This window comes from Chanos chanos, chromosome 13 (assembly GCF_902362185.1).
Source record: "Chanos chanos chromosome 13, fChaCha1.1, whole genome shotgun sequence".
Taxonomy (NCBI): Eukaryota; Metazoa; Chordata; class Actinopteri; order Gonorynchiformes; family Chanidae; genus Chanos; species Chanos chanos.
The window spans coordinates 11,693,430-11,720,778 of NC_044507.1; the positions used below are offsets into that span (position 1 = coordinate 11,693,430).

At 39.1% G+C, this 27,349-nt stretch overlaps 5 protein-coding genes and 2 non-coding genes across 7 annotated transcripts; 4 read left to right on the plus strand and 3 right to left on the minus strand.

Annotated features, from left to right (window-relative positions):
- The first annotated feature begins 91 nt into the window (after window positions 1–91).
- trnad-guc (transfer RNA aspartic acid (anticodon GUC)) lies at window positions 92–163 on the plus strand. Its single transcript has one exon. It is a non-coding gene; the product is annotated as a tRNA-Asp (tRNA).
- Window positions 164–1,621: 1,458 nt separating this feature from the next.
- On the plus strand, window positions 1,622–2,556 carry im:6904045 (protein NATD1). The gene is made up of 3 exons (XM_030790582.1): window positions 1,622–1,821; window positions 1,997–2,115; window positions 2,271–2,556. The coding sequence occupies exons 1-3, from the start codon at window positions 1,662–1,664 to the stop codon at window positions 2,385–2,387; spliced, it is 396 nt and encodes a 131-aa protein (XP_030646442.1). The 5' UTR covers window positions 1,622–1,661; the 3' UTR covers window positions 2,388–2,556.
- A 23-nt stretch (window positions 2,557–2,579) lies between these two features.
- trnad-guc (transfer RNA aspartic acid (anticodon GUC)) lies at window positions 2,580–2,651 on the plus strand. Its single transcript has one exon. It is a non-coding gene; the product is annotated as a tRNA-Asp (tRNA).
- Window positions 2,652–4,469: 1,818 nt separating this feature from the next.
- On the minus strand, window positions 4,470–7,825 carry LOC115825987 (cation channel sperm-associated protein 3-like). Its single transcript, XM_030789671.1, has 7 exons — window positions 7,742–7,825; window positions 7,385–7,624; window positions 6,931–7,113; window positions 6,060–6,200; window positions 5,570–5,689; window positions 4,851–5,005; window positions 4,470–4,635 (listed from the first exon to the last, which is right to left on the minus strand). The coding sequence occupies exons 1-7, from the start codon at window positions 7,823–7,825 to the stop codon at window positions 4,470–4,472; spliced, it is 1,089 nt and encodes a 362-aa protein (XP_030645531.1).
- Window positions 7,826–9,972: 2,147 nt separating this feature from the next.
- Window positions 9,973–12,260, minus strand: dhrs7ca (dehydrogenase/reductase (SDR family) member 7Ca). The gene is made up of 6 exons (XM_030789672.1): window positions 12,107–12,260; window positions 11,764–11,876; window positions 11,379–11,589; window positions 11,097–11,189; window positions 10,618–10,767; window positions 9,973–10,190 (listed from the first exon to the last, which is right to left on the minus strand). The coding sequence occupies exons 1-6, from the start codon at window positions 12,258–12,260 to the stop codon at window positions 9,973–9,975; spliced, it is 939 nt and encodes a 312-aa protein (XP_030645532.1).
- Window positions 12,261–17,441: 5,181 nt separating this feature from the next.
- Window positions 17,442–19,912, plus strand: LOC115825989 (heparan sulfate glucosamine 3-O-sulfotransferase 3A1-like). Its single transcript, XM_030789673.1, has 2 exons — window positions 17,442–17,602; window positions 19,306–19,912. The coding sequence occupies exons 1-2, from the start codon at window positions 17,442–17,444 to the stop codon at window positions 19,910–19,912; spliced, it is 768 nt and encodes a 255-aa protein (XP_030645533.1).
- Window positions 19,913–20,806: 894 nt separating this feature from the next.
- Window positions 20,807–26,054, minus strand: LOC115826820 (germ cell-specific gene 1-like protein). Its single transcript, XM_030790728.1, has 5 exons — window positions 25,754–26,054; window positions 24,508–24,555; window positions 23,722–23,874; window positions 21,425–21,536; window positions 20,807–21,110 (listed from the first exon to the last, which is right to left on the minus strand). The coding sequence occupies exons 1-5, from the start codon at window positions 26,052–26,054 to the stop codon at window positions 20,807–20,809; spliced, it is 918 nt and encodes a 305-aa protein (XP_030646588.1).
- Window positions 26,055–27,349: the final 1,295 nt, after the last annotated feature.

Here is a 27,349-nt window from a genome sequence, read left to right on the forward strand (position 1 = left end):
ATTCATCTGCGAGCACTTGTTTATACTATCAATGTAAAGACATCAGAAAAGATCAGAATTTTGGATGCATGTGAGACTCGCAGTTGCCAACTCCTCGTTAGTATAGTGGTGAGTATCCCCGCCTGTCACGCGGGAGACCGGGGTTCGATTCCCCGACGGGGAGATGGTACGTTTTGCATTGTAAAATTTTATTTATCAATTTTATTATTGTATGTCGTTTGTTTCAAGGGATATTGTTGTAGTATTTGGACCGTTGTGGGTCCAGACATTAAAACATAAAGTATAACTGCTCATGGCCAAGATATCCTCACTAAAGAAAGCATATGGTTATGAAACAGGTGTGTGACCCCTGACATACTTAGCAAGTTGCTCAAGTTAAGTGAGACAGCGAAATTAACAAAAACAAAAACAATACTTTCTGACTGGGGAATGTTTTGTACATAGAATGCAGTTACCTTATTATAAATATGAGTGTTATTTTTAACATTTAATACAGATTATGGTAGATAATAAATAAAAAATAAATGAAATTACAGTATTCTGTTTTTATTAATTAAAAAGTCTTTTCTTGAGGCTTTTTCTTTTCTTGAAGAAATGTATCATTTTAGTTGAATAGCATTTACTTCATGATAAAGAAGATGTCTGTGTTTGGTTGTTTCACACTTGAGTTTATCAGTTTTTCACTGCAAATGTTTCTACTAAATGCTTCCTCAGTGTCTATTGGGACTGCCAGCCTTTTCAGTGAGCTGACCTTATAACATGGCCTACCTCAGTATTTATTCTGCTCTAAAGTGTCATTCAGGACATACATTACCTCTTTATATAGCACCAGCAATCTGTCCATCATTCAAAGAAGAACAGAAAATTAACAGACTTACGTTACATTTCAGGCAATAAAATAAAAAATCTTTCGTCATCATAAATGCAGCACTGGTGAGGAAGAAACAGTAACATTTTCATCTAGATTTAAATTGAGTTTCAGATTCATTAGGTATGACAAAGTCTGATTAATGCATGATGTTCACTGAAACGTAACACTACATAACGTGACCTGTTGTCACATGTAAGGCTTCATTGTCTGTAGTGATGCACTGTGGCACTAGTTACAAGGGATCTTAAAATACAGTTGGGACATGTGGAATTAGAGCCATTTCAGGTCCGGGATTCTGTCAAACTGCTTTGTAAGTGTATGCAGATTTTTTTTAAACCACTACATCCTAATTATGTTGGCGGACAATTTTTGCCATTATTATTGCGTTGACGGGGTGCAACAGGGCATAATTACGTAACGATTAGTTAGACTGGCACAAGATGATCTTGCGATCAGAACTGTAGAGTGTGCTTTTGATTGTTAGGTTCCTCACTTTAGTGGTACGGTAATCGGAGCCGTGCTGCAGCACTTTTAAGCACAACACCTCTCAAAATCGTCTGTTGTCTAATAGCAGCTTAGCTACACACGTATTTTACACATTGTCTGTTCATAACGTAAGTCGCCATTGATAAAAACATCTGCCCAATGAATAAACTGGAATGTAGATGTGGACAATGCAGAAACCTGTGAGGATTCTACCCCATCTTGTGGTGTCTCGGTTAACTGAATTCAGCTATTCTTGCCAGCTGGGACGGTTCAGCTAACTGGAGTTCAAAACCTCTGCGTCGAAATGTTATCCTTTCGAAACAGTTTGCTAGAAGGCACGCGAGCCGTCGTGTCTTATCTATCAACGAATACAGCGCGATTTTGTGTTTCAGGCAGTGAATTAAAATTGAATGTGCTTCATGACAGACAAAACCAGTGTTTCACTATCAATTTGGACAACGCGGGTAAGAACAAAAAAGCCAGATTTTTCGGGAGAGTGGAGGGGGTTGGTAACTAGTTCACTGTCGACTTATGAGTTCAAGGCCTTATTTAGAACCCAGTCTGAATTTGATCGTACTATTTATCGTGGAACAGTTTCGAGCCAAATATATGCCTTGACACGTCTCTTGTATCCTGTAGGTAGCACCGAAAGCGCCATACTGCGGTACAACCACGAAGGTAACGGGAGGATCCATTTACTATCAACGACTGTTCCGGAGTCCTTCAGGGGTAGAGGTGTTGCTGCCCACCTTGCAAAGGTAAATGTCGTATTCTAAGACAATTCTGTTAAGCATTTTTTAAATAGTCTTCCTTAATTGTATATTTGAGTAATTGTACATTTTAGGTTAAATGGCTAATTCTCCCAAATGTTCCCCCATGTTTGTTTTCATATATATATACACTTTTTGGACAGGCCGCCATGGATTTTGTCGTTAATGAAAATCTGAAGGCAAACGTCTCCTGTTGGTATATCAAGAAATATGTGGACGAAAATCCTCATCTTGGCTACAAGAACCATGTTGTAGACTAACTAAAAATTTTGTCAGTCGAATTTCAGTAAGTCACATGGTTTTAGTCTTGGACTTGTTTGTGGGCAACTGAAAGATTTATCAACGTAAAAAGATGAACAAAACCGACACTGTGATTGTAAATAATTGTTCTTTGTAATACTTAATAAGGATTGTTAAAATTAAGGAAGGAGCTGATCACATTGTGCCATAGCTCCTCGTTAGTATAGTGGTAAGTATCCCCGCCTGTCACGCGGGAGACCGGGGTTCGATTCCCCGACGGGGAGATGTTAAATTTTCTATAATTTTTATATATAAATATATATGTATTTTGTGAAGGAGCATTATTCTACGAGTTGGAACTTTGTAGGTCCAGACATTAAGTATGAATACTCACGATCAATGTGCCCCTTAGCAAAGAAACCTCAAGATGATGCAACAGGTGTGTGACTTTTGCCATAACTAGCCTGTTGCTCAAGTTAAGAGTGTCAGCTAAATAAACAATATAGTTAACTGTCCCAAATACAATACTTTCCATTTGGAGAGTGTTTTATATATATAACGCAGTTATTTGATTGCAGATATGAATATTAATTTTGTGATATTTAATAAAGATTATGTTGATTGTTTTACACAGAATTTTGACAGCACATTGCTTTATTTGCAAAATAAACTAATTACACAAAACTTTAATTAAATTGGTGTTCTGCATTTATTAAATTATTGCAGCTGATCAATAGACAGCATTTGTTTCTTTATCCCTCAAACATCTGTGTGATTTCTGCCACAAATACATACAGGCCAATACTGGCCAGTACATTCTCAGCACGGCTTCTGTATGTAACAATGGGTACAATCAAATGTTTACAGAAAATGTGGTAGTGATGTGACGACAGGAGAAAAACCTGTAGCTTTGATCTTATGATAAAGAGGAAGCTTACTTCACACTTAGTCCTGTTGGTGTATCATTCTTTCACTGTAAATGTTTCATTTGGATTTGTATTCACACTGTGTGAACTAAAACATTGCTGGTTTGTACACAATCTCAAGCAGGCCTGCCATTAAAAAAATTCACCCCATTCTAAATTTCTAATTTGGTTTTAAGGACATAAATATGTCCTTAAAACCAAATAATATGTCATTTTATGGATTTTGTTGATGTCTATTTTTATGAACATACTGAGGAGCATATGGTGTCCACTGATGCTTTACATGATTTTGAGTGATTGTGTCTCTGGGTCTTGAGGCATGAGAATGTGGTGCAGTGGGTTATGATGTGTATTCAGACAAAGATTTCACAACTTATAAAGCATATTTTTTCTAGGTTTAGCATTCCTGATAACACCTCCCCTTGAAGTTGCTGCAGTAGACTATACAGTACTGGACCCTGGGAGAATGTATTAATGGTTATGGATGGTTTTAGTAAGTTCACTCAGCCATCCCCTCCTTAGGATAAATAATCACGCTATCGCCAAAGTCTGAGTGGTTTATCAAGTACACGCCTCCAGAAAGTTTTACATTATGACTATAGCAATAACTGTGTCAGCTATACACAGACTATATGCCTACAATTTTGCTCATGCTAAAGTATGACAGTAACACTGACCAGTAAGAGGCAGAGAGAGTAGAACTAAATGTTTTGCCTTCCAGTAAATGTGGATCCTCTCACTTACCTCTACACTATGCCCCTGCTTAGAAATACGATTCAGAATGATTGAAATCCACTGTTGTCCAGAGTTGTGGGAGCATGGGGTACCACACATACAGCTGAGCTTGTGGAAGGTGGACAGACATAGAGGCTTCACTGTCGTGTTCTTAGTTCAAGTGTTGGTCATGTTCGTGTGCCTAGGTGGGCACAAACTACTACCACTAAAGTGACTCCTGTTTCTCCTCCTTTCTCCTGTTTCTCCTCCTTGACAAAGCAAAATGACACTGATATTGTTAGACTGGAGCAGCTCAAATGTGTTATGGTAGGGGAGGGAAACGGAGTGTTTTCCTGGGGGTCAAGATGGATGAAAACTATAAAAGAGAATTGTGCTATTGTCTGTACATTTTAAATTTTTTTATTTTATTTTATTTAAAAAAAAAAAATAGTAGAATGCTGATCAGGTTTGAGAATCAGATCCTTCTGGAACTCTCTGAGTTGGAACGTGCTTGAGTTGCTGTTTTATTTTGAGTTTTCTCTCCGGTTCTTTTAACTTTTGGTCAATCAAATCTTGCTCCAACATGTCGCTCAGGACATACACTGCCTCTTTGTAAAGCTCCAGCAATCTGTCAAAGATCATTCAAAGAACAAAAACAAATTAAGAGACCTGTGATTTGTTTCGGACAATAAAATGAAACTTTTTCCAATCATAAATGGAGCCCTGTTGTTAAAAAAACAGAAACACTTTAAAGTAATCTGGATTTAAGTTGATTTTCAACTTCAACAGGTTTCACCATTTCTGCACAGGCCTACATGACAGGAGTATAAATGTAATCTGTACTTGTAAAGGGTGTCATCCTGATAGTCCAGCGAAGTCAGATAAAGGTCAGTAAAGGACACACTGGTACAAAGGTCTTCTGTCAGCATGTAATCCGTATGCTGTAAGTTCCTCTTAAAGCTCTCCACCATTGCACTAAAGTTCGTATCATGACCTGTCTGCGTAGGGTAAAAGGAAACAATAAGACATATTTCGATCCAGTCAGCAGATGAATACAAGTTTGAAGCTCATCACTTTATGATATGTAATAGATTGCAGGTGTTTTCTTCTTTTTCTCCCCAGTTTAAAATGTACAAATAATCCAAGTGTCTCCTCACATAATGTATCTCAGCTGAGCTGGATGAGGCTAGTATACGCTTCATGTCTCATGTGTGAGGCTAGTCACTCATTTTTCACACTGCAAGTTGCATAGTATTGCGTTTGGAAGAGACTGCTTTTCATTCAACTCTGTCTCTACATGGCACCTAATTGGTGCTCACTAATACGTGGGAGGGAGAAAGGGACCTCTGTGTGGACCCAGGGGAACATGGCCAAATTTGTTGCTGTAGATTCCCAGCAGCATTCAGCAAGTAATGTGGATACACTGATTTTAAGAAAAAGGCAGTAAATTCAGGCACTGGAAGAACAGCGAAAAAAGGGAAGATTCACTTTGAATTTTGAAAACCTCCATAGAGTATGCATATGTTGTAAATCCACATCCAAATATGAGTGGCTGGGTTTACCTGACTTTGGATCAGTTCTTTCATCTCCTTCATCTGCTGCTCAACAATGGCCTGCTTCTTGTGTGCCACCAATGCCTCACGCTCACTCTGCACCTCACTATCACACTTCATTAAAGCATTCTGTCAAAAAAAGGAGACTTTTAATATTAACTGAAACAGCATGGCAGTATAATCAATATACACTATATCCTGGATCTGTTCAGGAAATGCTGTCATACTATCATTACTCCATTTTTTTTTCAGTTCACATTAACATTCTCGCCCAATATAATCCTGTTGTGTTTGATATGATATGATAAAAAGTTACGGTTAATATGGTTGATAAACTAAACTTCTAATTCTGTTTCTATATGAAACTGTTAGATTGCTTCTTTTAAGTGCTTGTCAGTTTAATTAAAAACTGTAATCTTGCTCCATAGTTTTTCTTCTCATCTCTTTGGTGTAACATTGGAGTTAAAACGTTTAGAGGACAATGTTAATGGTGCCTCACATGCATTTCACGGATGCCTGTCCCTACAAATGCATTGAAGAGGACAAAGTTTGCGAAAAAAACGAAGACAACTGTGAAAACACGGCTTGATCTCATGCCTAGATCGTCCAGTACATCCTGAATATCTGTCCAACCGTCCACCTATAAACCGAAGAACCAAACAGACCAGTTACACATGTGTACTGGGTTCCAAGGTTGTCTGTACCCCAACCTGCCAATTTAATAAACACTTCCTGCATATTCAAGTCTGGGACACTGTGAAGTTACTATATATTTTTTTTTTCTATTTCTGTAAGACATAAATAGACATATAGACATAAAAGGTCCCTGAATTCCAAAAAATGATAGAAAATCTGAAATTTACTCAATGTAATTTTACTAAATACTCTGCATTTTTTCAACTAAGCTAGTTGAAAAAAGCTAATTATTTTAAATTGGCTAAACAAACTTAAGTGTGCCTGCTGACAACAAATACATTTGAACAATATAAAATATTATTTATTTTAATCCCAAAATACTAACCAAATACCTTCATACTAACCATGGAATAGGTAAAAAGTTAGTATGCAGAATATACTACAAGAAAAAGTATGTGTTATGTGATTTTAGACTCAGCTCAGAAGTTTGACAAACTGCATTGTGTCATTGATGTTTTCTGTATTCAGGACCATCAGAATCAAGCAGTGTCATGTACTATTGTGTATTACTGGTGCCCCTTCATCAAAAGAAAGTAGCTAGTCACAAATTTCCACTTCTAGTGGCTGGGTTCAGTGTTAATCACAGCACTCCACAGGTTCTCCACAATACGGAGACCACAGGGGCTTAAAATATGCGATATCACAATGTCAAGGGTATCGTAACATTGCCTTACTGTCACTAAACTGAAGATTGTGAAGAAGGCAGAACCAAGGTCACCCCAGTGTTCAGGGTCTCCTGTTTCAGGGTCTCCAAAGATATAAAACCCAATAAGGGAGAAGATGAACATCAGCACGAGCATCATTTGAAGTACAAATGCTGCACTCTTCACGCTCAAGAACATAGCCTCAATCAAAGTCTGCCAAAGAAAAATAAAAAAGAGGAAAACTGAATGTCCAGAAGAACACATAAAGGAATGTGAGCAAGACATAACCAGTTTCAGGACAGTGACAGTAATTCCTTTTTCAAGAGCCCATGAAGAGAAGAGTGCCTCAAAACAATAAGTCTGTGTTTTAGAATCGTGCGTGCACAAAAAAGATGACAGAAATTCCACCTCCTTCCGTCCTATCGCCGAGTAATGAAACACACTCAACATCGTACTGCATAACACGGATTTTCATTAGACATACCTGAAGGCCGTGAAAGAAGGAAATTGTCTTCAGCACTCTCAAAGAACGAAGAGCACGGATAATGGGGATGTATTCAAGTGAACTAACGTTATGTCCTTCTGTGAACACTGGAATGAACGTCACGATTAGAATAACTGCATCAAACACGTTGTATCCGTTTTTCCAGTAGTCCACCGGTTCAACATAGAACTTCATCAGGAACTCCAAGGTATATACAGCCATGAAAAATTTGTCTGCAATCTGTAAAGTAAAATAGTTGTTTGAAGGTATAAATATTTAGTCATTTAAGTATTGTAGAATATTTTAATGGGTTACGATTAGGGTCTGACTTAATATTACACTTCAGAACAAACTTACCGTAAAAAAAAACAAGTTCTTCATTTTAAGGTCATGGTTCGTCTCTAGTGCCATAAGGAGGGCATTCAACACAATGACAATCATTATACCCCTGCTGAACCACTGATTTTGTACAATTCCATCAATGAAATTATGTACTATGAAGTCCTTTCTCCTGTGGAACAAAGAGATTTCTCATCTTCTAATTACAACTTAGCCAAATTTACAAGATACCTAGTCATTTCTATAACTTGTTAAAACAACTGAAATCATACAATATTATAAAGCTATGATTTTATATCCAGTCTTTCAAGTATTATATCAACACTCTGAAGTGCAAATTCAGTTGAAATGAAAGCACTGGGAAACAGAACCCTCTCACGAGTTTTTCTACGAGGTATTAACTGGGAAGTTGAGCTCCCTGTATATATATTTATTATAATAAAGCTATATTATATTAACTCTCCATTCCACAGTGCTACCTCTGAACAGCGAACCCGTTTTTGTATCCCTACAGTCACACTGTACATGCTTATTTTATTTATTTGGAATAATTCGATCCATTTTAAGCCAAAACGGCAAATCGAACATTTTAGGTATTATCGTGATACCTGTAAAGAATACGATTGTCTTATAAGTATGCTGGTATTCAGTTTCAGGCTTGTGAAATTAAGGGATTCTAGAACATTTTTGTGAGCTATGGTAGAGAGCATAGCGTAGATGGGCTATTCGAGCGATCCCTTCAGTTAACGACGTCCTGGCGTGGCGATTGAGCTACCGGTTTGAGCCTTCAGCTCACGTTAACCGTTAATATTTCTCATTCTTAAAAAAACTCAGAGACAATAATCGTAATCGGATTTAAGATGGATTTTAGGGGCCCCCATCCCAATTTGGTAACCTTATGATCATCACTTTTATCCACCTTTCTACGAAGGCACTAAAATAATCAAAATAATGTCTTGGGCAGGAGCTCCAAGACATTAAACAACAGCAAATGAATCATCCAGTCTGTTGTACACCTCTCATCCTTCGACAGACCGGTCCGCAAGCAGGCCTATCGTAAACGACCGTTATTTGTTTGATCATTTCGTCTGATTCTGTACCTTGTCACGTAAATGGATCGTCTTCCTACGGCCTCCCAGTCAGAAAATTGACGGAGTGCAATGTGACTTGTTCCATGCTGAAGTAAATATTTAATGTGTCCACCTCCACCGCCTTGGGTCTCTGAATTTTGCTTCATTGATATAAAAGAAATATTTCTAAAAGGTCCATATCTAAACTTTATCGGGTAAGTTACGTTTGCGGTACGTCACTACGGATCTTTTCGAAAATATAACCTAAGCCCCGCCCCTTTCGTTACTCTCGGCATCCACCCTACGGTAAATTAGGGAATTTTGAGAGTGGTGAGGCGGCACGGTGGCGCAGTGGATAGCGCTGTCGCCTCACAGCAAGAAGGTCTCGGGTTCGATTCCCGGCCGGGCGGCCAGAGTCCTTTCTGTGTGGAGTTTGCATGTTCTCCCCGTGTCTGCGTGGGTTTCCTCCGGGAGCTCCGGTTTCCTCCCACAGTCCAAAGACATGCAGGTTAGGTGAATTGGAGACACTAAATTGTCCCTAGGTATGATTGTGTGTGTGAGTGTGATTGTCTGTGTGTCTGCCCTGCGATGGACTGGCGACCTGTCCAGGGTGTTTCCTCGCCTTTCGCCCTGTGACCGCTGGGATAGGCTCCAGCAACCCCCGCGACCCTAGTTAGGATAAGCGGCTTAGATAGTGAGTGAGTGAGTGAGTGAGTGAGAGTGGTGATACCATCGGAATGTTGCGGGCTGTGCTGAGATTTCACATAATCTAAATTCATAAAATTTCTCAGGCAAACTTTTCATTTGTTTTGTTAGTTGATAAAAAGTAATTCTCACAACATTTAATTTATAAAGACAGAAAACTGTGAAAATGAGCTGCAACGTGCTGGCTAGAAACCCGTTAAATTTTCACAACATTTAATTTATAAAGACAGAAAACTGAAAATGAGCTGCAACGTGCTGGCTAGAAACCCGTTAACATGAATTTAGATTTCTGAATTGTTGGAGATGTGTGGGATGAACAAAATAGTCAAATCATCAGAGGTATCACGTGTTTATTGTCATGATTCGCAGACAAATCCAACTTTAATATCATTTCCTTTATTTAAAAACATTTACTCAAATGTTCTAGAACAATGTGCCTACATAATAATCGCCGATTTGAGCGACTCTCTCAGTTTAGTTAACACAGTTGTCACGCTCCACAGCAGCTGCGTTTTTCACGCCCGCGGCCATCACGGCGAAGAAAAGGTTTGGAAACAGTGATCTGGCGTAGATGGCAGCCTTTGAGATAGATCTAGCCATGACAATCTCCTTCTTCTTACTACTCAGGGTGTTCAGGAGTTCGCTGGCCATCTCCTCTGGAGGGACACCACAGGGTTTCTGTCTTGTGAGGGCTAAAGTTGCCAGAGAACATGTAGACAGAGCGATTGAGTTTGGTAAATGGAAGGGAAAATACATTCTACAGTCAAAGAGAGAAGATGGTAATGTTTTCTGTATCACGGAGAAAACAAATGAATGACCTATTTGTTTTAAGGACCATTGCCAGTGGTAGGTAACCAAGCTCCTACAGGGGCACCCTATATGAAGTCAGAACAAAAGTCTGCAATCTGACAGACCTGATACTGCTTTTGTACTCTCATCAAGGCCTTTATTAGCCAAATGAGGTGTGTTTGTGTAGAGTGACAGTGTTGGATTGCACAAACTCTAGGATGAAAAATTGTACTCGTTGACTGTTATTAACTATGAACATAACCATATGTGATAAATCTTGTGAATATCAGTGGCACAAATGACAGAAAGGAGAGAAGGGAATGGACTCACTGGCCCAGATAGATTTGGAAGTGACCTCGTCGTCTGTAGATGAGCCACTGATGAATGTGTGACACACAGTGCTGACAGAGATGCCATACTCTTGAACCTCAGCCCTGAGGCTGTCAAAAAAGGCCTGGACTGCATGTTTGGATGCTGCATCTGAAACACAACACAAAGTCACAGAGTAAAACCATACCAAGATTAAAAGAATGTATGTCTGCCGGATTTGACTCAATGTACTGAGCAACCACTCAGTATGGGATGCTATATTGTATAAATGCTAGTGACCAGAAGTGATATGCCAGTTACTATGATGGTCAAAAATGTTTTTTCAAATTGAAATGCAAAGAGTACTTTTACATGTCATGTCATTTCATGTCACTTCATTTTAGTGATTTTGTTTTGGAGACTGTTTTAAGTGTCACTACAGACCTGTTAATCGGACTGACCCTAAGACTCTTGGTTCTGTCTCTGTGGGGTAAACTCACAGGTAGTGCGGAAAGGAACAGCTATTTTTCCCTGGATGCTGTTGATCAGTACTATGTGACCGGTCCTTCTGGCAATCATCGAAGGCAAGACACCTGCAGCAGTAAACAACAGAATTATATATACATATGAGTAATAATAATAACAATAACAATAAGAAAATGTTTTGGTATTACTAATAAATACATAATAATAATATGTGTTAACAATAGATATATAAATTGTAACAAAACATATTACACTTATTAAATAAATACATTGTCATTCACATTTTTCCCCCACACCTTTGGCCAGTGTGATGGGCCCAAAGTAGTTTGCATCCATTACTATCTTGTCCATCTCCAAAGACAGACTTTGTACGGGTGCTTTGACCTTCATGCTGCTGTTGAAAATGACAACGTCCAGGCAGCCATAACACTCCAGTACCTCAGAGGTCACCTCTGGAACACTCTCCATATCAGTGAAGTCCAGCTGAATTAGCTTGGGTGGGAATGTCTAGGGATATAGAGTTAGATGCCGTTTATAGATTTTAAGTCACAAATTTTGTTCCACTAAGTGTTCTCTACATGATAGAGAGAGAGGGAAAGTGAGAGTGAGAGAGAGAGAGAGAGAGAGAGAGAAGTTCTTCAGTAGTAACTGCAAAGTTTATAAGGTTTATGTAATACTCACTAAGGTTGGATCTGATTCACTGGCCAGTTGCTCAGAGAGAGATTCCAGTTTCTCCCAACTTTTGCCGCAGAGGATAAGCCTAGCCCCTCCTTTGTGGAAGAGTTTTGCACATTCTGTGAAGAATGAGTAAATAACATCACGGGTCATTTTTCCCTCAGTGAAATTTAGAATTAGATCAGTTTCACAATAAACGTGCAATGCATCATACCTATATGCATTTCAGAAGTATATCCAAAAATTACTCACAAAGATGCTAAAAACACTAGCTTAAGTTTAGAGAAAGGTCATATCATATTATAAGTGAGGTATACTCAAATTAGTGACATATGTACGTGAACTTTACCATTTCCTAGTGCCGTGAGCGAGTCTGTGATCAACACCACTTTGTTGCGGACTGTGGTTTTGGCCAGCAGCCTGAGGATTATACTATAGAGGTAAAAGATTCCCGCAGTGACCAGCACAACAGTTGGCACGAGCAAAACTGTGATCAGGTCCATCTGCTACAAACACACACCACAGACAACATACTTCATCAAATTCAACTCACATTTATATGTACAGAATGTTTCATGTCATTTATGAAGCATTTTTACAGAATGCCAAGGCTGAGATTATTCTAGTTCTTAACATCCTTTGTACAGTCTTTTCTTAATTTCATGCATCGTGCTCAAGGAGCGCTCTGTAATGGAACAATGGATTGTCTTTCACTAGATCAAATGTGCTGTCTTTATCGTGCCACAACTATATGACTCTGATCACTCATCACTCCAACAGCTGAGTCTGCTCCCTCTGCAGTAGCAATACCTCAAACAACAATTTTGTCTGAAGGTCGCACTCAACTTTTCGACATTTTGTGTGATACGCCTTAGCATAATTTCACTGTATTGTGGTTGTGATTGTTTTCCTCCTGAACTAAATAATAATTTGTTTGGAACATGGATTACTCCTGTAAAATGTATTCTGGATGATCCTGGTGGTAAAGATTATAAAGATTACAGTTAAAATGATTTTCCATTCTAAATTCCATTCAAATATAGATTATGCAGCTGTCACACACCTTGTAAACTCTAGTGGCCTAGCTCTCTGCTTTAGTGATAATGTGAGGTAGGGTGAAGTAGATTCCTGTTTCAGATGGCTCATCTTTGTATAGAGGTGTGGATATTTGAGAAGCCCCAGGGTATATTTTTGTACAGTCATGTTTTGGGTGACAGGCCCTTGATCATCACAAAAACTGCTTTCCTGGTACCTTGTTTAACTTTACATCCCAGTAGAATATAGCTACACCACAAGATCGAAATCTTTGTAACAGTAAATGCAGTGTTAATGTTTCAGAGTCGCATATAGTTAAACTCTTCTTAATATACTCATTCAAAGACTGCTCTCATCCCCTGTATTTTGGTGAGACTGGGCAGATAGAAATGAATATATGATGCCATCTAAAGTGCCTTGTTACATACCATAAAATTGTCTGCATCCATGACGTCAGGAACCCGATCCCAGGTAAGCGTGGACTTTATGTTTCAGTGCACCTCATGCAGTAAAATCAGAAACAGACCTCAAGAAATTCAGTGGGCATGTAGTGCGAGCCAGTAACCTGCCAAAAATGATTTTTTTTAGGAAATTAAGTGTAAAATATTTCAGAAAAAGTTTTAAAACTTAAAGTTTTAGAATGTTCTGTGCCCAGTGCAGTCGTGCAAACTGTCTCAAACTGTAACAAGCAGTTCAGTGTAATAAAGTGTGGTCACCTTTGTTAACTCTGGAGCATACAAAAACGGTTTTGTAATATTTTGAGAATTCTTTGAGAGATATTTTGAATGGAAATCTCTATGTTAACATCACCAAGTCCAGTATGTGTGCTGAAGTCGTCTAAATATACCATGACCCAGAATTAGCTCCCTACACAAATACCCAGAGCAATTTTGTCATGCCCTGGGACCAAAGTGAAATGCTATACTGACATTGCAATTGAACAAAACAGTACAGATCACTCAATAATCCTCAGTCCTCACTCGCCAACTGTGGACAGTTGGTCAATGCTGACCACTCACATCACAGATATACAAAACATGAACAGCAAATAAAACCCAGTTATGACTTACCAATACTTTAAAGTCCTTCTCTCATTCCTGTTATATGATGAATTCCAGTACGACTTACTTTATTTGTAAGCCAAGTGTGTGTGGTTGGCTTAGTTTCCTCAGCTGAAATCTTTCCCCCCACCCAGTAGCCCTGTTGCAGTGTCACTCTGGGCTACATCCACACAGCGACAACACTGAGGATTTGAGTTCTTTTAATAGCATGCAGCTGAGTCCGTCCCTCTCCATGTATGATATGTAAATGGCATGTTGTACATGTCAAGACAGAGGAGGGTGGCAGTTTAACGGTGGTGTTCAAGTTCCAATGCCCTGTTTTTTAAAAGGTCAATATGAATGCATTTCAGACAAAGTTCAATTTAAAATGTTAGCAAATCCATTCATTAAAGCCAGGTTAATGAGAATAAATATAACCCATCAAAACAAAGGAAAAATGGAGCTCTATTCATTCCACTGTAATATACCCAACTATGCAGACTGCCAGAGTCTTCGGTTATTTTGATTATATTTGATCTCTAGGGGATTGACCACGTGGTTTGAATTTGTGCCTGTATTTTATGACAGTGAAAACTTGTAAGATTTTTCTAATGTTCATGCTGTTTAACTAATAGGCAGCTCCAGAGACAACCCTGCCTGACCACATGAATCATCGACCAGTGTTCCACTCAGATTATTTTCTCAATAGGTGTTGCTGAAAGAAAGCAGGTCTTAGATGTTCCATGTCTTTTAACCTCTGATAACCCCTTAGTTGAAAAAAACCAGGAACAACAACTTTATCATTTGTGTTTTTGCTTTTCAGAGACTTGCCACTGAACTCTCGCAGTATCTGTGCTGATACAGAGCCTTGGCCTAGCTATATAATCCACTGCCAGCCTCACAAATCACCTGTGAGTGCTTACAAGGTTTGCTTCCATTGTAATTTCAAGTGTGGTTTTCCACCTCACTGACAAGGTTTGAATTCTGCTTCAAATGTTTATTTCCACTAAATTTTGGAAAATTGTGACATGTTTGTTCTCCAATGAGGTTAAGTCTCACTAAAATGGTTACTCAGAAGGTAGAGTTATAAATCCCTTTGACAATTTGAAGATGCTGATAATGTTTAAAATGAAAAAGATGACATAAGAAATGAAGACAGGCACCTCCAGTGGATGGAGTGTCATGTCAAATGACATTGTTTCATAAAAAATCAAATATTCATTTTATGCCACCATAGAGACATCTTTATTTAATGAGAGACAGAGAAGCAGCAGATATTCTCTGCACATATAGGCCTTAATTTGTGGATGCAAAACTGAAAGACACTAGCAATGTTTCATTTAAAGTAAATCATTGTTATAGCAAAAACAAGCACAGAATGTCCATCATACAATATTATCCAAACATTAGTCAATGACACATTAAACACTTATCTTGTTGTTGAAATCAAATAAAATGGCTCTAACATGGGTTGTATTCCAAGTACGTGGTTTAGTGACTAACCCTGATAAGTTAACTCAGAGTAAGTAGTAAACCTAATAGAAGAGCCCTATGGCTTTGTTTTGCCAGGAGAATGAATATCCCCATGGACTGGCAGTCATACAAACTGAATAAGAGACTGGATGCAAGTGCATGTGATCTGGGGGGTGTTCCAGAAAGAGGGTTTAGTGAAAACTCAGCATTAGTTAACTCAGAGTAAGTAGTAAACTTCCTAATAGAAGAGCTCTATAGCTTCATTCTTCTAGCAAAATGAAACAATAGGGCACTTCTATTAGAAGGTTTACTAATTGCTCTGAGTTAACTAACTCTGAGTTTTCACTTAACCCACTTTCTGGAATACCCCCCAGCAGTTATTTAACACAATGTAGGCAAGAAAACAGAGACACGGGAACATAAAACAAGATAATCCTTAAACTTACTCATGACTGTCAGGTTAGATGACTCAAAAAACTCTGCAAAGGAAACTAAGGACAATTAGCTATATTTATACAAAACAGAAAACCCAGGTTTCATTAACCAAACACAGGTGAAACTAATGATTAAATGACTTAACAAGGAAAAACAAGGAAGTGACTGAAGAAAGCCTAAGTCAAAGCAGCCAGTAGAGGGGGAGAGTAAACCAGGGCAAGACGGACAGTCACATGTCATTAGTACAGATTCTGTCGCTATAAAACCAAATGAGGAGTTGTTTGGGGTAAAACAGCCAGGTGATAGTGACTCTAGAGCAAGTCTGTGACCAGCAATTCTTCAACTCATGAATCTCTGATACTGACCGTCCCACTTCAGTAAGATTTATTAGGAATAACAGTTTGGTTCAGTCTGTTGTCTTAATGTCTGTAAGTGATCCATCGTTGCATGACATTTTCCAATGTATCAGGTTTAATAAAGTAAAGTCTACATGTGTTTAGAAGGAGGTAAGCTTGTAGTTGATGGTGATGTCCTCTGCAACTTATGTAATACAGCAGGTTTGGGTTACTAACTGAATATGTGAGGGTCCTTATAGGACATGTTGCTATTCCTGGATTATGTGGCCCCAAAATGTGTGTGGTATGGAGAGACAGGATGGTGCCGTGATTTTATTTGAATTCAACAGGGTTCAGTTATTTCATTTCCATTTCAGTGAGTTAGTTCAGTAGAGAAACACTGTACGATTATAGGTGGATCCACATAATTGTAGAATAAGCAGGATTAAACAATAATCCTCTTCCTATTAATTTATTATTCAGGCCTATGGAGATTCCATAGTGTTTACCAGAGATACATTTCTTTTTTTTTTTTTGTTACCACATTTCTCTTTCAGCACTGACATTTCAGAGTCGATTAATGCATTTAATTTTAAGTCAAGAAAAATCCACAATTCAGATTCTACCATAAACATAAGTATAGTTATATAAGCGTATTATATAATATATAACATGAAATCGAACTTGAAAAACATAGAAATGGACAAACGAACTTATCCAGGCTATGCGTATATATGACTGACCTGTTTTTGTTCGAAATAAATATTACACAGAATTGTGGTCCAGAGGTGTTCTTAATTTCATTACAGTCGTGGTGCGTATGAAGACCCCAACCTCTCTTACCTCCGACCAAACAAAGTAAGCACTCATCTGCCGATTAGTTGGAGGAGATGTTACATCAGACAGGATGTAAAAGCTCGCAGTTCTTAAAACCGCAGCTGTGGATCTCAAGAAATGGAAACTTAAGGTAACATTTAGATTAAATTATAAAACTGACGTGTACGATTTAACTCCATACTACTGTTGCCTAAATTACCTTAGCTGCAAAAGGCAACCCGATATGACAGAAAACTGAGAATTTGCTCTTTGAGCAATGGCATTCACATTTTACTTTAAAGTGGAGAGACTTCCGTCTAAACTTTTTGTTTTGTTCACCGCTGGGGTTATATGGGCTTCGCTGTACCATCTCCTTCCCGGCTGTTGCGTTTCCCGTCCCTTGGTGAGGGCGAATTCGCATCTTTCAGCCGATGTGCAAGTTTTAACACAGCCATTTCAAAACAATGATGGATCAGGCAACACCACCGTCGTAGCTGCAACAGCACGGACGACCAGAGGCACAGGTGTGAGTAGTTTGAGTACGGAGCTGATGACCGTCGGGAGGCTGCCTAATGCGCTCATCATTGGCGTGAAGAAAGGCGGGACTCGGGCGCTCCTAGAGTTCTTGAGACTTCATCCAGATGTTCGAGCTGTGGGTTCCGAACCACACTTCTTTGACAGACACTATAAACGAGGGTTGAACTGGTACAGGTAAATGTTCAGTTGCTCTTCTTCTAGCGTTATAGCGTGGTTTTGTAGTAACAAAAATGCAATTACACACTCCATGTGGGATTAGATTTATGTATGTTTTTGTGTATTTTTTTCTTCCCCGTTTTTCGGAACCTCGACTGTGTATGACTGAAAGCCGAGGCATACAGGATTTGCAGTTTACCCGAGTGAAAAGAGGTGTCGGAAATGTCCCTTACCTTTAGTGCAGATGATTTATACTTATTTAATAACGACATTCCGTACAAAAAAAATCCATACTGAGTCAGTATTCATGAGATTCAAATACACATATCCCTGTTGCTGACAAGCTGAACTGCCTGTCCAGAATAAGCATCACTGCAGGACTAATGGGCAAACTAGAACTCAAAAATGACCAAAACAGAAATTAGAATTACCGAACTAAGATGTTCAGTTTACAAAGTTTTTGCGTTTTGTAGGTCAAATGGCAAAACCATACAGAAGAAATTATGGGTTCTGGGGTGAATATTCTGTTACAAGTGCTTTGTCCTCTGTGATGATATACTCCCAATTCATCTCTTTTGATGCTTAACAGCCAAACTTGAACTGAAGGCACTTAACTAAAATGCAACTTGTTCAATAGTGTTAGTCAGGAAAGTGCTGTGTTGGACTGAGGGAGCATCAGGAGAACCAGTGCATAAGGAGAACCAGTCAATGCCATGCTTCTAAGGCTGTTTACACTCAGAGAGTCACTGTCTCCAGGGCAAAATCTTACTAATGGACTTTCCCTGTGTGCTTCTTTGTGGTGTGTGAGTGTGTGTGTGTGTGTGTGTGTGTGTATTTGTTTGTATGAGCATGTGTGTGTGTATGTGTATCTGTATGCTGGCATTTTATACAACCACTATCTTTTCCCCCTTATTTCTGATACTCATCCAGGTCTATTTTTGTCCTAATACTCAGTTCTACTGCCTCTCTGAAATGGCACATGTTAGAGTATTCACAATACATTGTCCCCATTAGACATGTACACAAAAAGGAAAACAAATCATCCATCCTGTGAGAGACAGAAGAAAGATAGAGAACTAAACAAATGAGACTGCATGCATAATTAAACACCCTGCTCATACTGTGATAGGCAAAAGCAGAACCACAAAGAGTATCATGTTATTCATAAGTTTTTTCTATGTTTGGGATTATGGCCCGCTGTCTTCCCTGTGTCAGAGTATAAAGTATTGCTTTAAGTGCGTGATGGCTACTTTGTGCTATCATTGAGATGGAGAAGAGAATTGCCTCTGATTTGAAGCTCTGCTGACAGCCAGCCTCTCTGTGTAGTGATAAGTGTCAGAGCTTAGTGAGAGCTGTGTGGAATACAGCAGGACTACAGATTTGGTAAAGACACAAGGCATGGGGGTCCTTTAGCCCTTAAGAGTGAACTCAATGCTAATACGAAAGTGTACCTTGAAAATCACTTTGATTGGGGTTAGCAATGAATATGTTTCTTTTTTTCTTTTCTAACATATATTGTTATAAGAGTTGCAAGGTATTTCTAAAGGACATGATGTAATTTATTGGAGTCGCTCAGCTGTTGACTGAATAGCAGAGGACGCCATGGCCAGTCAGAATCCTCACTGTTCTATGTGAACTGTATCATTTCATATGTGACTTCGGTAGCTGGAATCTCTCAAGAGTACCTAGCGCATTCGTGCATCCTTTTTCCCTCTCTACAGGAGTCTGATGCCCAAAGCACTGGAGGGTCAGATTATCATGGAGAAGACACCCAGGTATTTCGTGACTCGGGAGGCTCCGGGCCGGGTTTACGCCATGTCCCAGGATGTCAAACTGATCGTAGTGGTACGTGATCCCATCACCCGCGCCATTTCAGACTACGCTCAAATCGCCTCCAAGACTCCCAGTGTGGCCAGTTTTGAGAGTCTTGTCCTCAGGAATGGAACAGTGGACTCTCTCTGGAGCCCAGTTTACATTGGCCTGTATGCCCATCACCTACAAAATTGGTTAGAGCACTTCTCTCTCTCCCAGATACATTTTGTTCATGGTGAGAGGCTAGTGTCCGACCCTGCAGGTGAAATGGCATGGGTGCAGGACTTTCTGGGCCTCCAGAGGATTGTTACACACGAACACTTCTATTTTAACCAGACAAAAGGCTTCCCTTGCCTGAAGAAGCCCGAAGGCAGCAGCAAACCCCACTGCCTTGGCAATACCAAAGGCAGGCTACATCCGAAAATACGCCCCCAGGTGCTTCAAATACTGCGGGATTTTTACCGTCCCCACAACAAAAGGTTCTACAGAATGGTTGGGTTGAATTTTGGCTGGTAGTGATCACCTTGAATTCTTCAGTGAACACATATTATTTTTTAACCATGAAATAAACAGTCCCCTTTTTTACCAGATCTGTCTAGAGTGGCACAGGCACTGAAATGTGTGTCCAGCAGATGGTGTTGTTTCAGTAATAAACTAGACCTACCATACATAAACAGTGTATACATACATGTATGTACACTATATGTCCCACTTGTGAAGGCTAATACTCGGTTCTAATGTATATATACTCATTTGTAATGTAGTCAGGCAGATATTATCAGAAACATTCATTTTATTGCCTTATTAGTGAACCAAAAACTGCTACATCCACAGGTAACTTGCAGAACCATATACTTCTCTGGTGCATTTGGTGCACTTACTCTCTGTAGAGAGGAGCCCTGGAGATGAATTAAAACAATTGTTTTTAACCAATCATTTAAAATCTTGTAAACACCAGCGGTATGAAACAGTCCACATGCCAACACATTAGTATATCATTCATCCATGTTCATTCATTTTCAACACTTGGAACAGTGTTAGCACCATAGCTGCCAATTCACAGTGGTAGACTGTAAGATTTTAATGTTAGGTTCAACAGCCTCCTACTCAAATACACACACACACACACACACACACACACACACACACACACCCCATGTTCTCAAAAGTGAGTGCACCTTATTAGACCTGACACATGTTCTGACAAGTTAACCCAGTACAGACTGTCCTTAAGACACATAGATAAGCTATGGAATGACCTGTGACTCCATACTACACTCATAGACTGTGTTTTAAGATGTATAACTGATGTAAAGAGAGCAGCACTGAACCAGATATCACTGCATTGTTGCTTCACATTTCATTTTCCTCTTTTGCTGTACAGAACAGAGCGGTTCTGCATATTAATGTTTAGCAATACTCTTCTCCGTGTGTATTCAATGCAACTCCACAGTCAGAGTTGACAAGGGAACCACTGGGCAGTTTGAATCCGTTCACTGGCAGGCCAACCTCATCATCCTCTGGGTTTAGCGCTGAGGTCAGATACATGTTCAACAAGTGCTCTGGCAGGTCCAGTTCTAGAAGTTTCTGTTTGATCAAGAGGTTCTTCTCAATATTTCTTCGTTTGAACTTAAACTCGATAATGGTCTTGGTATAATGGTTCAGAGCTGTGACTGCTGAGGCCATACAGGTGGCAAACGAACACCATGCCAAGCTAAGGGATAAAGAGTGAAAGAGAGGGGTAGAGAGAAAGGGATGGAGACAGAGGAGAGGATATGCTGAATCCAAACAGCTGATCTTGAAATGGTCTGATGTCAAACCTTGTTTGAGCTGTAGCAAAATTACAATAATTCTTGCTAAGAAGGACGTTATTTCGCATTACAATGATGTATAAATTGTTCTTGTCAGAAAAATGACACATTAATCCATGTTACAATGTAGCTGCCACAAGTCTTGTTACAGTAATTTTAACAAACAGTGCTCTGTGATGAAGCTTGGCAGTGTTTACATGGACTTGGAGTCACTTACATATAGGACCAGCTGTAGTCCCAGGTTTTGGGTTTCCAGTCCTCTGGGCCCATGCTGACAGCCAACTGGAAAGCTGTAGTGAACATCATGTGAGCCACCATACCAAACAGACCTGAATCACACAGGCAAACAGTCTTTACTACAGACACACTGGCAACTGTTCATGCACTGAACCACAGGAGGGCAGCAGCATTGCATAAAATTTGAGTGTTAACAAACAAACAAACAAACCACGCACACAAAAACAAAACAAAAAAAAAAATGCGGAAACAAGAACAAGAAAAAAGAGTAACATTTGAGGCAGAATACCACTGAATAATTTCTGATTAACATTTTAAAGAGTCACAGCATGACTTTTTTTATTCTTTATTCATGATATTTTAAAATGTCAACATCCATCTGTACAAACATGCCTAATTTTAAGGCATGAACACATATTGCAATGGTAGATTATAATTAATATTGTCATTAAAATAATATAATTAATATTATATATTTCACATACAAGAACACCTGTAGAAAACTGTAATGCCTTTCTATCCCATCTGCTGATGGACATGATCAGCCAAGTGGCCCTCTCTGTCTGTGAGGTGAACAGTTCTCTGTGTTCCCTTGCCCTCTGCTCCCTACCTTCTTATTCAGGATTAGTGGGAGTACAGTGGGGATGGATGTGAACTCATCTGGCTTGACAAAAACCACCACTGCCCCTCCTTTCGCCTCCCCCCCCAATCCGATTACTACTCAAACCACAAAAAATCTTCCTATGCTACAGTGACCATCAGCATATTTTATCCTAGAGACCAAAGGGAGTGCTTGGCCGAAGCTATCCTGTAATGACCTCCTCACAACACCCACACTCCAACATGGATTTGTGCTGTACTACAAGCATTTCATTAAACTGAGTTTGCGTTTGTGTGTGTTTTTCATATCTCTGCAAAATGATCGATGCATCAATTACATAAGCAGCTGCCGCTTGATGAGCTCATCTGAAGATTTTTTTTTTTTTTTTTGGAGATTGAGAAACAAAACATACCACACCAGGGTTTGATTTATTTAAATGCTTGGTGTATAAAACTACACAAAACTGGCAATATTTGAGCGAGCAATGTTGGTGGTTAAAGTATGCTTAGATATTTGCTTAAGTATTTAGATCACCATTCATTTGCTGTTAATTTTGACACATTCAAACGATTTTAACCGCATTTCGAGCTGTGGTTAACCACACCAGAAAAGTGCTGAAACATGAACCTTCCTTACATGAACATATGAACATAAGGAGAATGTTGTAAAGTCCCCTAATTGCTTATCACACAGTGTCATACCCCAGATCTGGGCAGTACAGAGCGTAACTGTCTCGGCGAACCCAGTCGTGCCAGCGTGGTTTTCCAGTCTCTTTAGTGTGGCACCCTGTATTGCTGCATGCGCTAAGTGTGCATCATGTGGAGCTTCGGGATTGAGATTATGTAATCCGCTCTTTTCGTCTCAGAGATGACTGATAAGACATTCCCATGGAGCAGAGCGGCTATTTCAAAACAGGATTTTCTCAGCTGATCTGAGTGTTCTTTGACAGTGCTCACAGATCTCAAGAGTGTCAGTGTAGTTTGTAAAGACTCAGACACCAGGGAACACCCTATGGAAATCCAACTGCATTATATGCCGTTAAATACTATAGGGGGATTATCTATAATATCCCCGGTATTCTTTACTAGAGGATAACATAAACAATGATGTGTTTTCAAAATTTGACCGTTTTAAACTAAACCCACAAGTATAAAAAACATTTATTTGTGTTATTGAACTAAAATTGTGAGAATTTTAAAGTTTTAATTGTGAAATAATCCATTTCACATGACAAAAAAGCAGACAGAGAAAAGCAGTGCTAAGATTTTGCATGCAATATTGCATGCATGTATAACCTCGGCTGTAAGTGTATTTAGGTTGAATCTGAACACGTGATTGGTTAACTGTATGCAATATTCATGCATGTATAACCTCAGCTGTAAATGTATTTAGGTTGAATCTGAATACATGTGATTGGTTAACTGTGTGCAATATTCATGCATGTATAACCTTGGCTGTAAGTGTATTTAGGCTGAATCTGAACACATGTGATTGGTTAACGGTACGCAATATTCACGCATGTATAACCTCGACTGTAAGGGTATTTAGGTTGAATCTGAACACATGTGATTGGTTAACTGTATGCAATATTCACGCATGTATAACCTCAACTGTAAGTGTATCTAGGTTGAATCTGAACACATGTGATTGGTTAACTGTGTCAGGGTGTGTGTTACCTGATAAGGCGGTGCAAAGGGCAGCAAAGGCATTCAGTTTGAGCCTGTTCATTAGATTACAGCAGTGACACAGCTCCACAGACATGAGTACTCCACCGGTGAATAACAAACCGATAAACAGACACTCCGCCACAATGCACAACCATAACACACCTAAGAGAGAGAGAGAGAGAAAGAGAGATAGAGGGGCAGGTAAAGGCAAAAGAGATATAGCAAAAAGGGAAAAATGAGGAAAGTGAGGGACATGAGGGCGAGATTGTGGGAGGTGTGTGTGGGGGGGGCAGATATACCAAATCAGGGGAGGAAGCCTGTGTAATCTGCTCTCCCATGTGAGTAATCGCCTTCCCTCTTCCTGTTTGTGTATGCGTGTGGATGCACATGTGTGTCTTTGTATGTTTTTTGTGCAGTTGTAGGGGGGAGCATTAATACCCAAAGATGAAATGAGAACTCAAAATGCTCATTCAGTCATTTAAACAAGCTTTTTGGAGGAGAGTAACTCCAGAATTGCAATATTTGTTTCAAGGTTATTTATGAAACCTGGTATTTAACGTAACATTCATTTATCGAGAGACAATTCTAATAGAGATAAAAATGTGTTTGACTTGTAACAGCAAGCAGTTTTATTTATTACAATGCATATACCATCTGTTGGAGAGTCTGTGATTATTTTTTGATATGTGAGATAATGCTTAATTTATACATACTTCATATTTATGAGTTTAGAATTTTGAACAATTTAATAGCACACATAGTATAGGATACAATAAACATCTTTTACTTACCCACCTCTTTCATGTTGTGGTGCAATTTCTAAGAAGTTTCTACAAGTAAAACCTTTGAACAGAGAAAATACACAAATAACTTCAGATTTTCATTCATATTGAACATGTTTGGTTTATGTGTTAAACACTGGTTTATCATGGTTTTACTACTATGTTTATGTAAAGAGAGAAATAGTCACAAATCATCAGTATCGTAATTTAGGCATCTGATACACTGAATTAACTATTCATACTGTCAGATAGATAGATAACAGCATGAAATGATAGGGGGACTCAACCTGGGATATTTACAAGCAAAGTTAACTTAGAGCAAACAGATCAGTTATATGTATCAACTCTAAACACTATCTTGGTACCATGGAACATGACAAGTCAACAACAACAACAACAACAACAACAACAATAACAACGAGAAATGAAAAAAGATCCTCTCAGCTGTATATGACCCACAGCTCCTCATTCGGTGTTTTGACATATGTCTGACCCCTCCAGGACCAATCACACAGTTAGCATGCCACTACATATCCACAGGGAATTCTACTGAACAAGGCTTAAAAACGGCATAGTTCAGTTCTGTTGGAATAATATAATCAGACATGACTGAATGAAATATGCGGTCTGTGGATTATGCTATATTATGTCATGACAGAAGGCATGAAAATGTTGGATTTACTGTGTTGTACTTATTTGAGCTAAGAATCACTGCTGCAGAAACTGTTAGTAACTAGAATCCAAATGCTTACAGATAAAGACTGAATGCTTCCAGGTACTGATTTTTAACATTAAACGCTGTGACTTGATACCTTATTTTGAAGCAGTGACACATTCTTAAATTCCATTTAAGAGAAGGTCAATTGCCTGTATTTTACAGCTCTCTTCAACAAGTTAGTAAATCAGCATAAGTCTTTAACCCTGTAGCTTAGGTTGCGATTGAAAGTGCATTGCGTTTGTCTGAAATTAAACACGTGATATATGGGAATTTCTTGAAAAATAAGATCTAAATGGACAGTCTACATCCCGGATGTTGATCAAATCATTTCTGACATGCCATTGTGTCTAACACTTGTCATGACCTGAAGTTCGACTGCCATATTTTTTCAGTTTCAAAACACATAATTCAAACATTACTCTCCCTCCATAACTCAGTACAAACATTATAGAGGTAGCCTTTACACTGACTTCTTAAGTCAGAAATGTTAGTCATTAAATGCTTTATGAGTTAAGATGAATATATGCTGAGTTACCCTTACCTATGAGGTCCACTGTCTGTTCACAGGAGAACCAAATACCTGTGTGGAACTTTTTCATGAGAAACTTCTCCTCGCCTGTCTCGTAGATGTACTGCACCTGTCGGCTGTCATTGAGGTTGGAGCTGTTGAAACGAATGCAGTAGGTCTGCTTGGGTGTCGTGGGACCACTGCAGAACGGTTTGACCACTTTTCTGGTCCCCTCACACCAGTAGCTGGTGGTTACTGCTGATACCGCCATTGCAAACGCAACCAGGTTGAGCATGAGAGCAAAGGAGGCTCTAGGAGCACGCTCCTTTCCCATCGTGTGAGGAGGTGGCTAACACTGGAGGCGTTTCATTGGTAGCTGTTGCGTCTTGCTCTTCAAAGGTTCTGTTCTTCACAGGTTCATTCCTTGTAATTTTGATTTGGTCATCGCTTGGCTTGGCCTTCAGTGCTCTGCTCTCTGAAGACGTGCACTTTGCCTGCGCTTGTCCTCTCCACTGCATCAGTCAGACGTTTTCTACCCTTCTCATTCTCTCTTCCTGAGCATTCCCTCTCTCAGCCACCCACTCTCTCTCTCTCTCTCTCTCTCTCTCTCTCTCTCTCTCTCTCTCCCTCCCCCTTCTAGAGTCCGATGCTCTTATCATTACACAGGGCAAATTAAATATGAGACCTTAGTTTTATTGTTGTATCTAATCTCTAATCTTATTTCTGTGAGCATTGTAATAAAAATGATTATCAATCAGATTAGACTGTAATCTGGTACATGGCTTTCACCGGCATTTGTTTGTTTGATTTTTTTTTTTTTTTTGAGTGAGATGGAGAGAAGTTCCCCTTTCTAAGCAGATCAGAAAAACCCTCAGTTAATTCCATGCCTTAAATCAATTACAGTAGTCTACTAGGAATTGTTTTGATGAATGCATTATATGCGTAATATTTCTGGAGTGGAAAAAAACCTGAAGTGTACATGTGTGTGAGTGAGAGAGAGAGTGTGTGTGTGTGTGTGTGTGTAGACAAATCTCTTCAGATCTCTGATGCCAGACTTGTGCGGATGTTCCATGCAAATGTAAGCAAAGCGCTCTGGGAAATGTACGTAACAACTGGCAGATGTCAGCAGAAAACTGATCCCTCTCCTACCTAAAATGGATTGGTTTTTACATCATTTTTTGAGACTGTTTTTTCCACCACAGCGCTGAGATTCAGTGTGACATCATTCATCTTTATTATTATTATTATTTATTTATTTATTTATTTATTTATTTACAAATGTCATCATAGATGTCGTTCATAGCTACCATACAGCATATGAAATTATGTAACATAAATTTATTAATGAGATAAAAAAACAAAACAACCCCCAAATCTTACGTTCAAGGGTGTTTTGTAATCTCACTTGGCTTCCAAATGTGACTTGGTTGATTTCAAATACTACAAGTACAGGATATCCTCTGAAATGACTGTTAAAAACTATGTAGAAAAATACTATTGATCATTTTCACAATGATGATGCTTAATAAGAAAAATGGCCAGGTTTTTAGTTATTACATCATATGCTCCAAGGAATTTAATACAGGCTACAGCAACAAAGAACCGGTACAAGAATTTCTGGATATTGCA